Source organism: Pan troglodytes, chromosome 18 (genome assembly GCF_028858775.2).
Source record: "Pan troglodytes isolate AG18354 chromosome 18, NHGRI_mPanTro3-v2.0_pri, whole genome shotgun sequence".
NCBI lineage: Eukaryota > Metazoa > Chordata > Mammalia > Primates > Hominidae > Pan > Pan troglodytes.
Window position 1 is genome coordinate 65,171,535 of NC_072416.2, and position 13,409 is coordinate 65,184,943.

Genomic DNA, 13,409 nt, shown 5'->3' on the forward strand with positions numbered 1-13,409 from the left:
ATGCAGAAATATGACTCTTTAGATCTTAGACTTCGGCTTTTCAGGAAGAAGCACAAATGAAATGGGATGGGAGGCTGGGGGGAGAGAGAAAAAGGATAAGAGGGTCATCTCATAATCAGATCACAATATATTTCTTTGTCCTAGAATTTGATCTAAACCATCAAAGAATAAAAATGTGTTCCCTGTGGATGGTACAAACAGCCTGAGTGTGAATGGATGTAGGTTCAGCTGATAGGCATAAGCAATATCTGCTGAGTTTAGATCCTGGACTAGGCCTTTTCACATGACCTGTATTCCTCACCAACTGCTCTGTAGGTTCTATGGCAGTGAACTTCATTTTGCAGATGTGGACCCTGGAGCCTGAAAGGAGAATGACCTGTATACTCATATAACTTTGTCCCTTTTCCCCAGGTATTTTTACTCAAGCCCAGAAGGGAGAGGCTCTTTTCAGCCGATATTAAGAAACAGCAGCTGCAGGCTAGAAGTAAAAAACACCATATGTTCATGCAGCAGTTTTTTTCTGGTTTCCAAGCACCATTAGCTGGAGGAGAGAGGGACTGTCTGCACTTAGATATTCCTTGTGTATTGCATTTATATTGTAAGGCTTTCAGTAGGTGCTTAGTGAATAAATCAGTTACTCAGAATGTATTTTATTTTTGTTTTGTAGTCTCCTCTAAGCCATGACCTCATTCTTAACCTGACTCAGGACGGGATCAAACTAATGTTTGATGCTTTCAATCAGAGACTTAAGGTAACTATAAATGACAACTAATGTTTCATGTCCAGCTGGGCCAGTCTTTCTGGAGCTAATTAGTATGTGCTATTGTGAGATGTTTCAATACTTATAAGTAGGTGTGGACTTCTTTGGTTCAGAGATCACTACAATGTAGGGAACTGAAGCTGTGCCTGTTCCCCTAAAAAGAGGGAAGATGGAAGTGGGTTGGGATGGTCAGAAAGAGGCTGGGAAGGGCTGCTTTCCCAGGCTCCAGAGGGGAAGGTGAAAGAGTGTTGAAGATTTGGGAAACATGCTGTGGGGAGGGGGCTTTCATGTCCAGTAGGAAAACAAGATAGTTTTACTTCATTCTTTTGTCAAACACTGTAACTTGGTTAGAAAATGGAAACTGTTCTTCCTAGAATGCTGGGGCTTGGGTTAACAACACCAGCAATGAGTTGATTCTTTAACCCTGGGGAGGAAATGTAAAAAAACAACTTACTAATATGTAGGGCTATCTTAATTGGCATTTGAGTGCAATTTGCTAACACCTGTTTGAGTCCAGTCTGGTTTTCTTTGTTTTCGTTTTTGGGTTTTTTTTTTTTTTTTGAGATGAGGTCTAGCTCTGTCACCCAGGCTGGAGTGCAGTGGCTTGATCTTGGCTCACTGCAACCTCCACCTCCTGGGTTCAAGCGATTCTTCTGCCTCAGCCTCCTGAGTAGCTGGGACTACAGGTGCACGCCACCACGCCCAGCTAAATTTTTGTATTTTTAGTAGAAATGGGGTTTTACCATGTTGACCAGGCTGTTTTCGAACTCCTGACCTTGTGATCCGCCCACCACAGCCTCCCAAAGTGCTGAGATTACAGGCGTGAGCCACCATGACCAGCCCAGTCTTTTTTTTTTTTTTTTTTTTTTGAGACAGAGTCTCACTGTGTCACCCAGGCTGGCGTGAAGTGGTGCAATCTTGGCTCACTACAACCTCTGCCTCCCGGGTTTAAGCAATTCTCCTGCCTCAGGCTCCTCAGTAGCTGGGACTACAGGTGTGTGCCACTACGCCCAGCTAATTTTTTGTTTCACCATGTTGGCCAGGCTGGTCTTGATCTCTTGACCTCGTGATCCGCCCGCCTCGGCCTCCCAAAGTGCTGGGATTACAGGCATGAGCCACCGCACCCAGTTCAGTCTGTTTTTGATATACCCTGTTTACAAATGTCTGGGCCTCACAGGTTAGTCATGTGACACCAAAGTCATGCCTCAAAGTCATGAGGTTGGATGGGCCCTGGGCAGTGGCATGCCAGAGTTGTTGTCCTTCTTGGGTTATGGAGTAGCCTTTCCAAAAGACTTGGGTACTTACCAGTTCTCATCATCCTTGTCACAAGTGAACTGCTAAGGAGAGAAAACAAAACATGGAAAGAGAATCAGTATGTGGAATTAGAATTCCTCATTCTATCCTGTCTCCATGGCCAGAAGTTCCACACTGGGAAAGGGCAGAGGATGATCTTCAATATTGCATAATCACAAATTGGAGCCGGGTGCAGTGGCTCACGCCTGTAATCCCAGCACTTTGGGAGGCTGAGGCGGGTGGATCACGAGGTCAGGAGATCGAGACCATCCTGGCTAACATGGTGAAACCCCGTCTCTACTAAAAATACAAAAAATTAGCTGGGCATGGTGGCGGGCGCCTGTAGTCCCAGCTACTTGGGAGGCTGAGGCAGGAGAATGGCGTGAACCCGGGAGGCAGAGTTTGCAGTGAGCTGAGATCGCACCACTGCACTCCAGCCTGGGCAACAGAGCAAGACTCCGTCTCAAAAAAAAAAATTGGGGGGAAATTAATCTGGTAACATGGAAATGCCTTTACAAGTAGTCATTTCCCTTTGACTTGGTAAAAGTCCACTTTAGAAAATGTAACCCAGAAACACTGGGGGAAGGTAACGGTATTTCATGGTAATGAGAAGCTGGAAGTAACCTAAATGGGCAACAAAAGGGATGTCCAGCAGCCCATAAAATCACAGCATGGTGAAGACAATGTCATATGTTTAGTGAGTGCTTAGTATATGCTAGGCACATGGCTGGGTGTTTCACATGCGTTTTCTAGTTTAATCCTAACCCGCCTGTGAGTAGGTACTGTTTACTAGCAAGAAAACCGAGGGACAGAGAGGATAAGTAGTCTACCTGATGCCAGGCTTTTAACTGGATATTGGCAATATGTGGTGGCTGACCACTTAGGCTCTGTTGATGGATCTGGGAAATAAATAAGAAAAGCTGAAGAAATGTACAGAAATATGAGGAATGGGAGGTACCTTTGGATAGGAAAGGAGATAAAATCGAACTGGCAATCCTCTTCTGCCTTCTGTGGGATCCCCATGAAGGAGAGACTGGGGTCCTGCCTGAGTCTTCTGGAAACTGAGCAAGTAATCACCCAGGTGTTTTTGATTGGCACCAGCCTGACCTGACCTATCTTCCTGCCCTTCCATCCAACACCTTCAGAATCCACCTCTTCTGATGCTGCCTCCTATAGTTGCTTCCCACCCCCTGCCTCAAGCCTAAGAGAGACAGCCCTGTGGAATGAGGCTTTATAAGTCACAACCTTTACAGCCACCTGTCTTTTCCATTTTTATCTTGGCTGCTGCCACACCTCTTCCCCTCTGGGGAAATCAGGAGCTTCTGTAGCCCAGAGATGGAAAATCATGGGCTTTAGCCTTCCCAGCTGCTTGTCCCTGTAGTGCAGCAAGCTCCAAGAGATGAAATCTGCTTATTGATGCTCCTAGTGACATGAAGGACTCCAGGATGGCCAGCACTCTGGGTCCATTGCCACAAGTGTTGCTTCGTGCCCTGTGATTAGCTCTGGTCCACTGTTTTCCCATTGATTAGGCAGGGTTGAAGCACCTGTATGTGTTGGACCCGTATAGCTGTTGGCAGGTGAGGTGCCAGTGATACAGGAGGAACATCGTGCAGGCTCACTTCCACAGGGCGGGTGGTGGGAAGCTTTGGGGGATGACTGGCCAGCTGTAGGGATAGAAGTGAGGGAGGTGAGTGCCTGCGCCTGCTATGAACAGGAGGGCTTCTGGCTGAAGGTAGAGGCTCTCAGCTAGACAAGGCTCTGGCCTCAGTGAAATGGCATGCCAGTTTGGCATGATATATTCCCATGCCCAGATATTCTGAAAGGGACACTGGCTATCTTCTGAATCATAGCTGTTCCCCTGCCCTTCCTTCCACAGCCCCTCCTGGCACTTCTTTTCATGCTTTCAAGCTTCATACCAGGCAGAATTGCCTAACATGAATTGAACACCTTCCCTATGCAAATTAATGAGTCCCTCAAGGGGCTTAACTTATTGGACCACTTAACAGAATACACAAGTATGGAGGAAAGGATTCATTCCAGTGCTGTGACGGCCTAGCAGAGGGAGCAGTTCTTTCTAGCAGATAGGATCAAAAGAGCTACATTATAGTCAAGAGGTATCCAATTTGGTTCAGTGTTGTGGTCTCTAAATAAAGTTAGGGATAGGGTCTCTGGCCAAAAGCGAACCTACTATCTATTATGTCTCAGTTTCTTTGGCAGTGCCAGATGTTCCTGCATACAATGCCCCACAGCCTCTTCCACAATCAGGCTCAGATTGGCAGGACAAACAGATATTGAGCCAGCTCTGCTTGTGTCTCCACAATGAGAGCAAAACCTCCCAGCTGGAGGATGGTAGATGGTGCTCCGAGCCCCTACCTGTGCTGCTGGCTGCCAAGCCCTTGACACCATTGCATAGAGGACTTCATAGTGCTTATTACTTGGCACCACTGATGGCCGAGTGTTAGGTGATGCCTTTTCCTTTATCTCTGCCCTGCCCTGAGTTCTTAGAATTTCATCTGAGGCTGAACCCATTAAAGAGCAAGCTTCACAAAGGTCCTGAGGCTTTCTTGTTTCAACCAGATCCTCTTCATCAGGGACATAACTGAATACTGTCACACTTGTGTGACAAATATTATGGCTTGCTTTCTAATGGGATAGACCTCCCCCTCCATCTTTTTGTTTTGTAAACAAAATCAACTTCAAAATAAGCTATTTTCTTTTTCTTTCTTTCTTTCTTTCTTTCTTTCTTTTGGAGGAGTCTTGCTCTGTCGCCCAGGCTGGGGTGCAGTGGCGCAATCTCGGCTCACTGCAAGCTCTGTCTCCCAGGTTCACGCCATTCTCCTGCCTCAGCCTCCTCAGTAGCTGGGACTACAGGCACCCACCACCACGCCTGACTAATTTTTTGTATTTTTCAGTAGAGACATGGTTTCACCGTGTTAGCCAGGATGGTCTCGATCTCCTGACCTTGTGATCCGCCCGCCTTGGCCTCCCAAAGTGCTGGGATTATAGGCGTGAGCCACCGCGCCCGGCCTTTTTTTTTTTTTTTTGAGACGGAGTCTCGCTCTGTCACCCAGGCTGGAGTGCAGTGGCGCAATCTCAGCTCACTGCAACCTCCAACTCCTGGGTTCAAGCGGTTCTCCTGCCTCAGCCTCCAGAGTAGCTGGGATTACAGGTGTGTGCCACCACGCCCAGCTAATTTTTGTATTTTTAGTAGAGACAGGATTTCACCATGTTGGTCAGGCTGGTCTGGAACTCCTGACCTCAGGAGATCCACCTACCTGGGCCTCCCAAAGTGCTGGGATTATAGGCGTGAGCCACCGTGCCCGGCTAAAGTAAGCTATTTTCTAAAGCAACCCGACCTGGGTTTTAAAATGCAGCAAAATATGAGATGGGAGGAAGGGGGCTTAGTGCCCAAAGCAGAGCCTTAACAAGCTTCATGTCTGTGGAAGAGATCATTGTCCTATAGGGTGGTGTGTGCTCCAGCCTGACCCAGAAGTGGACTGCATGTAAGAGCCTTGACCCAGAGCATCCATGGACATCTGTTGAGCAGTCCACTAGGAGAGGGAAGCTAAGAGGTTATGCTGAAGGGGACACTGGCTATGGTTATGCTGAAGGGGAAACTGGTTTTCTCCCTGGTTTCAAAATAACAAAGGACTGTCATGGTGGCTCATGCTTGTAATCCCAGCACTTTGGGAGGCTAAGACAGGAGGATCATTTGAGCCCAGGAGTTTGAGACCAGCCTGGGCAACATAGTTTTTTAGTTTTGCTAAGATTCTATCTCTATAAAGTTTTTAAAAAAATTTTAAATGAGAACAAAAGATAACATGCAGTGCTTCCATAAAATTTCTATTGGTAATAGTTTTTTTTTTTTTTTTTACTATTTATTCTATAAATGTATTTTTAATCATTTTTAGTCTGTCATCACTTTCAGAGCATTGACAACTCTTAAACTTTTTTTTAGGTGATTGAAGTATGTGATTTGACTAAAGTAAAGTTAAAATATTGGTAAGTTTTCTCCCCTGCTGGTATATGTCACACTTGGTATAGACAGGCCATATCTACTACCTTCATAAGTTAGTAAAGATTCACATCTGTCACAGATGTGAATTATAGCCTGGTGCCATGAATTCCTGAGGCAACCTTCAAGCCTGCTCAGTTTCCTGGAGAAGAGAAGTAAACCTCATTAAGAATATGTAATGTGTTTAACACTTCATGTATATGTCATCTAACTTAATCCACTTGACAAAGCCAGACCTCAGCTCAGAGGTGATGTGACAGTCTCCTGGGTCATAGCTGCCCTCCCGCTGACAGCCTCTCTTGGCACCTCTTTTCATGTTTTCATGAGTAATAGAGGTGGGACAAACCAGATAGGTCTGACTCCAAAGCCTATGCTGAAGAGAATGCCAAAGAGACCACCATTTTAGAGCTATAATGTATTTTTTAGAATTACAGCAGGGATGACATGCACAGTCCAAAGTTGTTGTGCCCCCATTATGGCAAGGCAGCATGCCTGCATCTAAAAATCTAGAATACTCCTTCCTTTCTTTCTTTCTTTTTTTTTTTGAGACGGAGTCTCTCTCTGTCACCCAGGCTGGTGTGCAGTGGCGCCATCTCAGCTCACTGTAACCTCCACCTCCTGGGTTCAAGCAATAGAATACTCCTTTCAGTAAGTCTCCTTAACTGGCTTCCCTTTCCCTTTTTGAGGGTGTGAAGAGGACCTGATTCCTGGGGCAGGCTCAGGCAGTTTTGCTGATAGAGGAGTAGACAAGCAAATGTGTGGTACCACTGGCCCCTGCAGGTTCTAGTTGTCTTTTAGTTTTACTGGGGCCTTCATACCTCAGGGTCTGGTGGCTTCTCTTCTCTACCCTTTTCTTAAGAGTCACTGGTGTCATAAAGCCGCAGAGGATCAACTCTGTATATCAGCCTCATGAGAACTGACCTTCTCCTGACCTCATTAATTCTCTTACTTAAAAGTTCTCTAATTAAGCTTTGTATTTTGATATAATTAGAGACTCACCTGCCTGTGTCTTAAAAATAACTCCCCCAGCTACTATCTCACATGATCTGTGGGCCCATCTTGTGAAGCCTAGTATTAAAAAATATTTTTGTTTTTCAGTGGCGTGCATTTTAATTCTCAGGCCATAGCTCCTACCATTGAACAGATTGACCAGTCTTTTGGCGCAACCCATCCTGGAGGTAAGCCAAGTCCATCTGATTCCTCTGGTCATCAGTGGCAGTTCATAGCAATAAACCTGCCCGGTAGTGCCATCCCACCCCACTTCCTGGAGTCAGGCTCCCATAGGATTGTGGGGTTGGTACTTGGGTGTGAAGGAAACATCCTCCCCCTTGTTTTCAGCCTAGTAGGCCAGTTTAGAAACAAGCCACAGGGAAGGTGTTGTCAGTCATTACTCCCTGCCAGGCTGGTTTATGTTAGCCATTTCAGATGCCAGTCAACCATGTTATTTTCTTCTCCCCCACCCCCAACAGTGTACAACTCCGCTGAGCAGCTCTTCCATCTCAACTTCAGAGGACTGTCTTTCTCTTTTCAGTTAGACTCATGGACTGAGGCTCCAAAGTATGAGGTTAGCCCTTCCTGTCCCCTGGTGTTTGTTGTATGTGTCTGTGGTATGGCTCAGCAGATGGTGTCATGGGATGGGAATAGAGAAGTGGGTATTAGATAGGCAGACTTTCTTTGGTTTCCATGTATTTGAGCTCTACGGGGTAAAGTGGTAGAGTGGGTGGGTTGACAGAGGAAGAACAATGCTCAGGCTGACATTCCGAGGAAGAGGATACTTCCCACAATGGAGTGAGGTCAGGCTCACTTTTCAGAGATAAGTTCATTCATTCCTTATTTTCAAGCTCCTAATCAACAGTTTTCCTGGTGGCCTAGAATTTGGAGATTTCATCCTCTGGATTTTCAGTTACCTTTGTTTTTGCAAACATTTCATTCATCCTTGGGGCTGTGAAAATGATAAGCTTTCATAAGGCTTATTTTAATTAAGGAAGCATTTCTGCATTTTCCCCTATGAAGAAAAGGAAAACTGACCGGGCATGGTGGCTCATGCTTCTAATCCCAGCACTTTGGGAGGCCAAGGCGGGCAGATGACTTGAGGTCAGGAGTTCGAGACCACGTTGGCCAACATGGTGAAACCTGTCTCTACCAAAAATATTAAAAAAAAAAAAAACAGGCCGGGCGCAGTGGCTCACGCTTGTAATCCCAGCACTTTGGGAGGCCGAGGCGGGCGGATCATGAGATCAGGAGATTGAGACCATCCTGGCTAACATGGTGAAACCCTGTCTCTACTAAAAATACAAAAAATTTAGCTGGGTGTGGTGGCGGGTGCCTGTAGTCCCAGCTACTTGGGAGGCTGAGGCAGGAGAATGGCGTGAACCTGGGAGGCGGAGCTTGCAGTGAGCCGAGATCATGCCACTGCACTCTAGCCTGGGCGACAGAGCGAGACTTCGTCTCAAAAAAAAAAAAAAAATTAGCTGGTTGTGGTGGTGCACACTTGTAGTCCCAGCTACTCAGGAAGCTGAGGCAGGAGAATCACTTGAACCTGGGAGGTGGAGGTTGCAGTGAGCTGAGGTCATGCCACTGTACTCCAACCTGGGTGACAGAGTGAGACTCCGTCTCAAAAAAAAAAAAAAAAAGAAAAGGAAAACCAAGCAGAATTAAAGGTGGACTTACATGGTTTTGGGGAGTTTACTGACCCAGAGCCAGAGAGCTAGGTTTAAGGGTGCACTTTGACCCTTTGACCTGAGCAGCTCTTGAAGACCATGAGTGACAGGGAAGACCAGAGCCTGAGTCCCATGACCTGTAGTGCCCTAAGTAAAACTCTTGACCTTTGTTTGCAGCCCAATTTTGCCCATGGCCTGGCTTCTCTCCAGATACCCCATGGAGCAACTGTAAAACGAATGTACATCTACAGTGGCAACAGCCTGCAGGATACCAAGTAAGTATAAGGAGCATGAGTTTCTTGCTAAGGCCTGGGCTGCCTGGGAGAAAGAACCAAGCCTCTGCTCATTCTGTGTCTGTCCCCAGGGCTCCCATGATGCCTCTGAGCTGTTTCCTGGGCAATGTCTATGCTGAGAGTGTAGATGTTCTTCGAGATGGAACTGGACCTGCAGGTTTACGACTTCGCCTACTTGCTGCAGGTCAGTGACTGGCTTTGAGGTTGGTACATTCCGCATTATACCCATGTTGAGACAGTCTAAAATCCCACGTGCTTAGGGTGTGTCTTAGTCCATTCAGGCTGCTATAATAAAATACCATAAACTGAGTGGCTGCTAAACAACAAAAATTTATTTCTTGCAGTTCTGGAGGCTGGCAGATCAAGTCCAAGATCAAGGCACTGGCAGATTCAGTATCTGGATGCGCCTGCAGTCTAGTTCATAGAAGAGACTTCTCCCCATATCCTCATATGGTGCAAGGGGCTAGTTAACTCCCTGGAGTCTGTTTTTTAACGGCACTGATCTCAATCCTGAGGTCTCTGCTTCCATAATGTAATCACCTCCCAAAGCCCTGACCTTCTAATACCATCACCTTGGTGGTTAGGATTTCAACATATGAATTTTAGGGGAACAAAAGCATTCAGTCCATTGCCACATAGTTGGTAGAAGACAAATGATGCAGATGTTTATGGTTAAAGCTTTTGTTTAGTTTTGTCAAGGGACTGGACATAGTCTTATAATTAGCAAATCTTAATAAGCAACAGCACTGCTTCTCTCAGCATGCACATAGGCCTGCTGTGTGCTTATATAGCTTTGTGACAGTTCCCAAGTGTTTCCTGGAGATGCATCCTGTGGGTTGCAGTGCTACTGCTCTCCCCTTTTTTCTTTTTTTCTTTTTCTTTTTTTTGAGACAGAGTCTTACTCTGTTGCTGAGGCTGGAGTGCAGTGGCACGATCTCAGCTTACTGTACCCTCTGCCTCCCAGGTTCAAGTAATTCTCCTGCCTCAGCCTCCCAAGTAGCTGGGATTACAGGCACGCATTAGCACACCCGGCTAATTTTTGTATTTTTAGTAGAGACAGGGTTTCACCATGTTGTTCAGGCTGGTCTGGAACTCCTGACCTCATGATCCGCCCACCTCGGCCTCCCAAAGTGCTGGGATTACAGGCGTGAGCCACCGCACCTGGCCAGCTCTCCCCTTTTTTCTACCTTTTTTTGTTTTGTTTTGTTTTGTAAGAGATGGCCTCATTCTGTCATCCAGGCTGTAGTGCAGTGGTGCAATCATAGCTCACTGCAGCCTCAAAACTCCTGGGCTCAAGTGATCTCACCTAAGCCTCCCAAGTAGCTAGGACCACAGGCATGTGCTACCATGCCCAGTTAATTTTTGTGTATGTGGAGATGGGTCTTGCTGTGTTACCCAGAATGATCTTGAACTCCTGAGCTCAATCGATCCTCCCTCCTTGGCTTTCCAAAGTGCTGGTATTACAGGTGCAAGCTGCTACACCCAGCTTTTCTCCCTATATTATCCAGGCCGGTGTGCGTTGGAATACTGTGGCCTTGAACTCCTGGGCTCAAGCAATCCTGCCTTAACCTCCTGACTAGGCTACAGGCACGCACCACCATGCCTGGCTCCCCTTTTTCTACCCTTAATGCCAAGTTCTCAACGTAGGCAAGCAGACGGGACTTGTTGAATTGTGGTTTGGCCACACCTTGGCCAGAGTTTTGCCAACCATGAACAACAACAACAAAAAGAAATAGTTGGCCAGGTGCAGTGGCTCATGCCTGTAATCCCAGCACTTTGGGAGGCCAAAGCGGGTGGATTACCTGAGGTCAGGAGTTCAAGACCAGCCTGACCAATATGATGAAACCCCATCTCTGCTAAAAATACAAAAATTAGCTGGGCGTGGTAAAGCACGCCTGTACTCCCAGCTACTGAGGAGGCTGAGACAGGAGAATCGCTTGAACTCAGGAGGCGGAGGTTGCAGTGAGCTGAGATAGCGCCATTGCACTGGAGCCTGGGCAACAAGAGCGAAACTCCTTCTCACAGAAAAAAAAAAAAGAGTGCCACCTTCAGTAGCTGGTCCCTCCAGGATCCATGCCTTATTTTGTGACATTCCCATGCCTGGCCAACTTCAGCTGCTTTGGGTTGTGGATCGTGCTTAACGGGACTGGGAGCTTCAGCATGGAGTTTGTTCCCATAAGGAGAGCTGAGAACCTTTGTGGAGCTCATTGCCTAACCAGCATTTATTCGTAAATTGGGTTCCTGCATCAGTCTCTGAGGCATTGATTCTTCTTTTTTTTTTTTTTTTTTTTTTTTTTGCTTCTTTTTTCTTTCTTTGAGACATGGTCTCCCTCTGTCACCCAGGCTGGAATGCAGTGGCACCATCATAGCTAAGTGCAGCCTTGAACTCCTGGGCACAAGGAATCCTTCTGCCTCAGCCTCCGAAGAAACTGGGACTACAGGTGCACACCACCACATCCAGCTAATTCTATTTTTTTGTAGACACGTGGTCTCCCTATGTTGCCCAGGCTGGTCTCAAACTCCTAGCCTTAAGCGGTCCTCCCACCTCAGCCTCCCAAATGGTTCTTAATTATTAAGAATCTGGTATATAGGCTGGACACGCCTATATACCAGCACTTTGGGAGGCCGAGGCGGGCGGATCACGAGGTCAGGAGATTGAGACCATCCTGACTAACACGGTGAGACCCCATCTCTACTAAAAATAGAAAAAATTAGCCAGGCATGGTGGCAGGCGCCTGTAGTTCCAGCTACTCGGGAGGCTGAGGCAGGAGAATGGCATGAACCCAGGAGGTGGAGCTTGCAGTGAGCCGAGATAGCGCCACTGCGCTCCAGCCTGAGCGATAGAGCAAGACTCCTCAAAAAAAAAAAAAAAAAAAAGAATCTGGTATATGAACTCTGAGCCCACTTCTGTGAACAGTTAGACAGTTCACAGCCTTCACGTTACGAATTTCTTAAAATGTGATTTTCTAGCCAAGACAGAACAACCACTTAAAGGAGTGTCACGCTTGAGCTATGGTTTTGGGGTTTTTTGTTGTTGTTGTTTTTTGACAGAGTCTTGCTGTGTTGTCCAGGCTAGAGTGCAGTGGTGTGATCTCAGCTCACTGCAACCTCTGCCTCCTGGGTTAAAGCGATTCTCATGCCTCAGCCTCCCAAGGGATTACAGACGTGTGCCACCACGCCAGGCTAATTTCTGTATTTTTAGTAGAGATGGGGTTTCACCATATTGACCAGGCTGGTCTCAAACTCCTGACGTCAAGTGATCCGCCCGCCTCAACCTCCCAAAGTGCTGGGATTACAGGTGTGAGCCACCGCACCCAGCCTGAGCTATAGTTTTTGAGAGAATTGAGATGTGGCAGCAAAGTCAAGTGGTTTAGTGTGGTTTTTTTCCCAAGAGGATCACTGCTTGAAACAGCAGGGTGGTCAAGGATCAGGGTCATTAATCATCCCAGGCGACAGCAGGAGGAGCCTGTCGAGGGTGGGCTCTCAGCCAATTATGTCTGCCACCTTGTACAGCACATTCCCAGCAGTCACACTGCTCACTGCTTACACTGTCAGCAGGGCAAATGATTTGTTAAGTCAGGGCCTCAAAGGGTTATTGTCTTCACTGAGAGTTTCCTGTGGCAAGCACAAGTTTCTCAACCCACTCATTTCTCATATCCTTCCTTATGGAATATGGCTGCAGTGATGCTTTTAATGCAGGGAGTCAGTTCAGCCATCTGGTCTCCACAATAATTTGTAGAAAGATACACTTTGGGGAATCACAATCTAAAAAGTAGCTGAAACTCTTAGTAATTATACCTGGATATACTTCAAGCAGAGGGAGACAGAAGACTTACCTTTGAAGGGTGCCTTCCTTGCAGCCCCCATCTGACATCCACACGTATCTGGTGCCTGAAGAAATGTGTTAGGCCACTGGATACTTTGGGCCCAGAGTCCAGCTTGACAGGACTTTTGGTGGGTTCTATAGGTCACCCAAGACTTGCCTAAGCCTTTATTTGCCCCTCAGTGTATACTTGCTAAGAATAGAGATTCTTGGGTTAGTTGAACTCAGTACCTAGTTATTTCAGATTTGGGTTCTCTGAAGCTTCTGCATATAAAAAATGGATTGTTACACATGAGAGAACTTTGACAACTGTAAAGCCTTGTGCTGAGTAAGATGGTGTCAGTGATTATCATGGTACCAAGAATTACAATCCTTCTCAGATTCTTGGCTTCCTTTTTTTTTTTTTTTGCTGGGTGGTGGGAGCAAAAACCTTGTCTCCCCCTCCACAAAATGGGGAAATTTTTACTGTTGGTGTATCTATTACTGTGCCACAACCACTTCTACATTTGTGTGTTTGTGTGTGTGTCATTAACTGTAATCATTTCTGAAATGTTTTATTAGAAAA

At 46.5% G+C, this 13,409-nt stretch overlaps 1 protein-coding gene across 5 annotated transcripts in view; it reads left to right on the forward strand.

Annotated features, from left to right (window-relative positions):
- Positions 1 to 13,409, forward strand: part of PHAF1 (phagosome assembly factor 1) — a 39,425-nt gene that overhangs the window by 16,161 nt on the left and 9,855 nt on the right. For all 5 annotated transcript variants that reach the window (XM_016930005.4, XM_063797244.1, XM_016930006.4 and 2 more), the window contains 6 exons: positions 668 to 751; positions 6,012 to 6,055; positions 7,167 to 7,246; positions 7,538 to 7,632; positions 8,906 to 9,003; positions 9,093 to 9,205. In XM_016930005.4, coding sequence (XP_016785494.1) covers positions 668 to 751; positions 6,012 to 6,055; positions 7,167 to 7,246; positions 7,538 to 7,632; positions 8,906 to 9,003; positions 9,093 to 9,205 — 514 coding nt within the window. The remainder of the gene's footprint in view (positions 1 to 667; positions 752 to 6,011; positions 6,056 to 7,166; positions 7,247 to 7,537; positions 7,633 to 8,905; positions 9,004 to 9,092; positions 9,206 to 13,409) is intronic.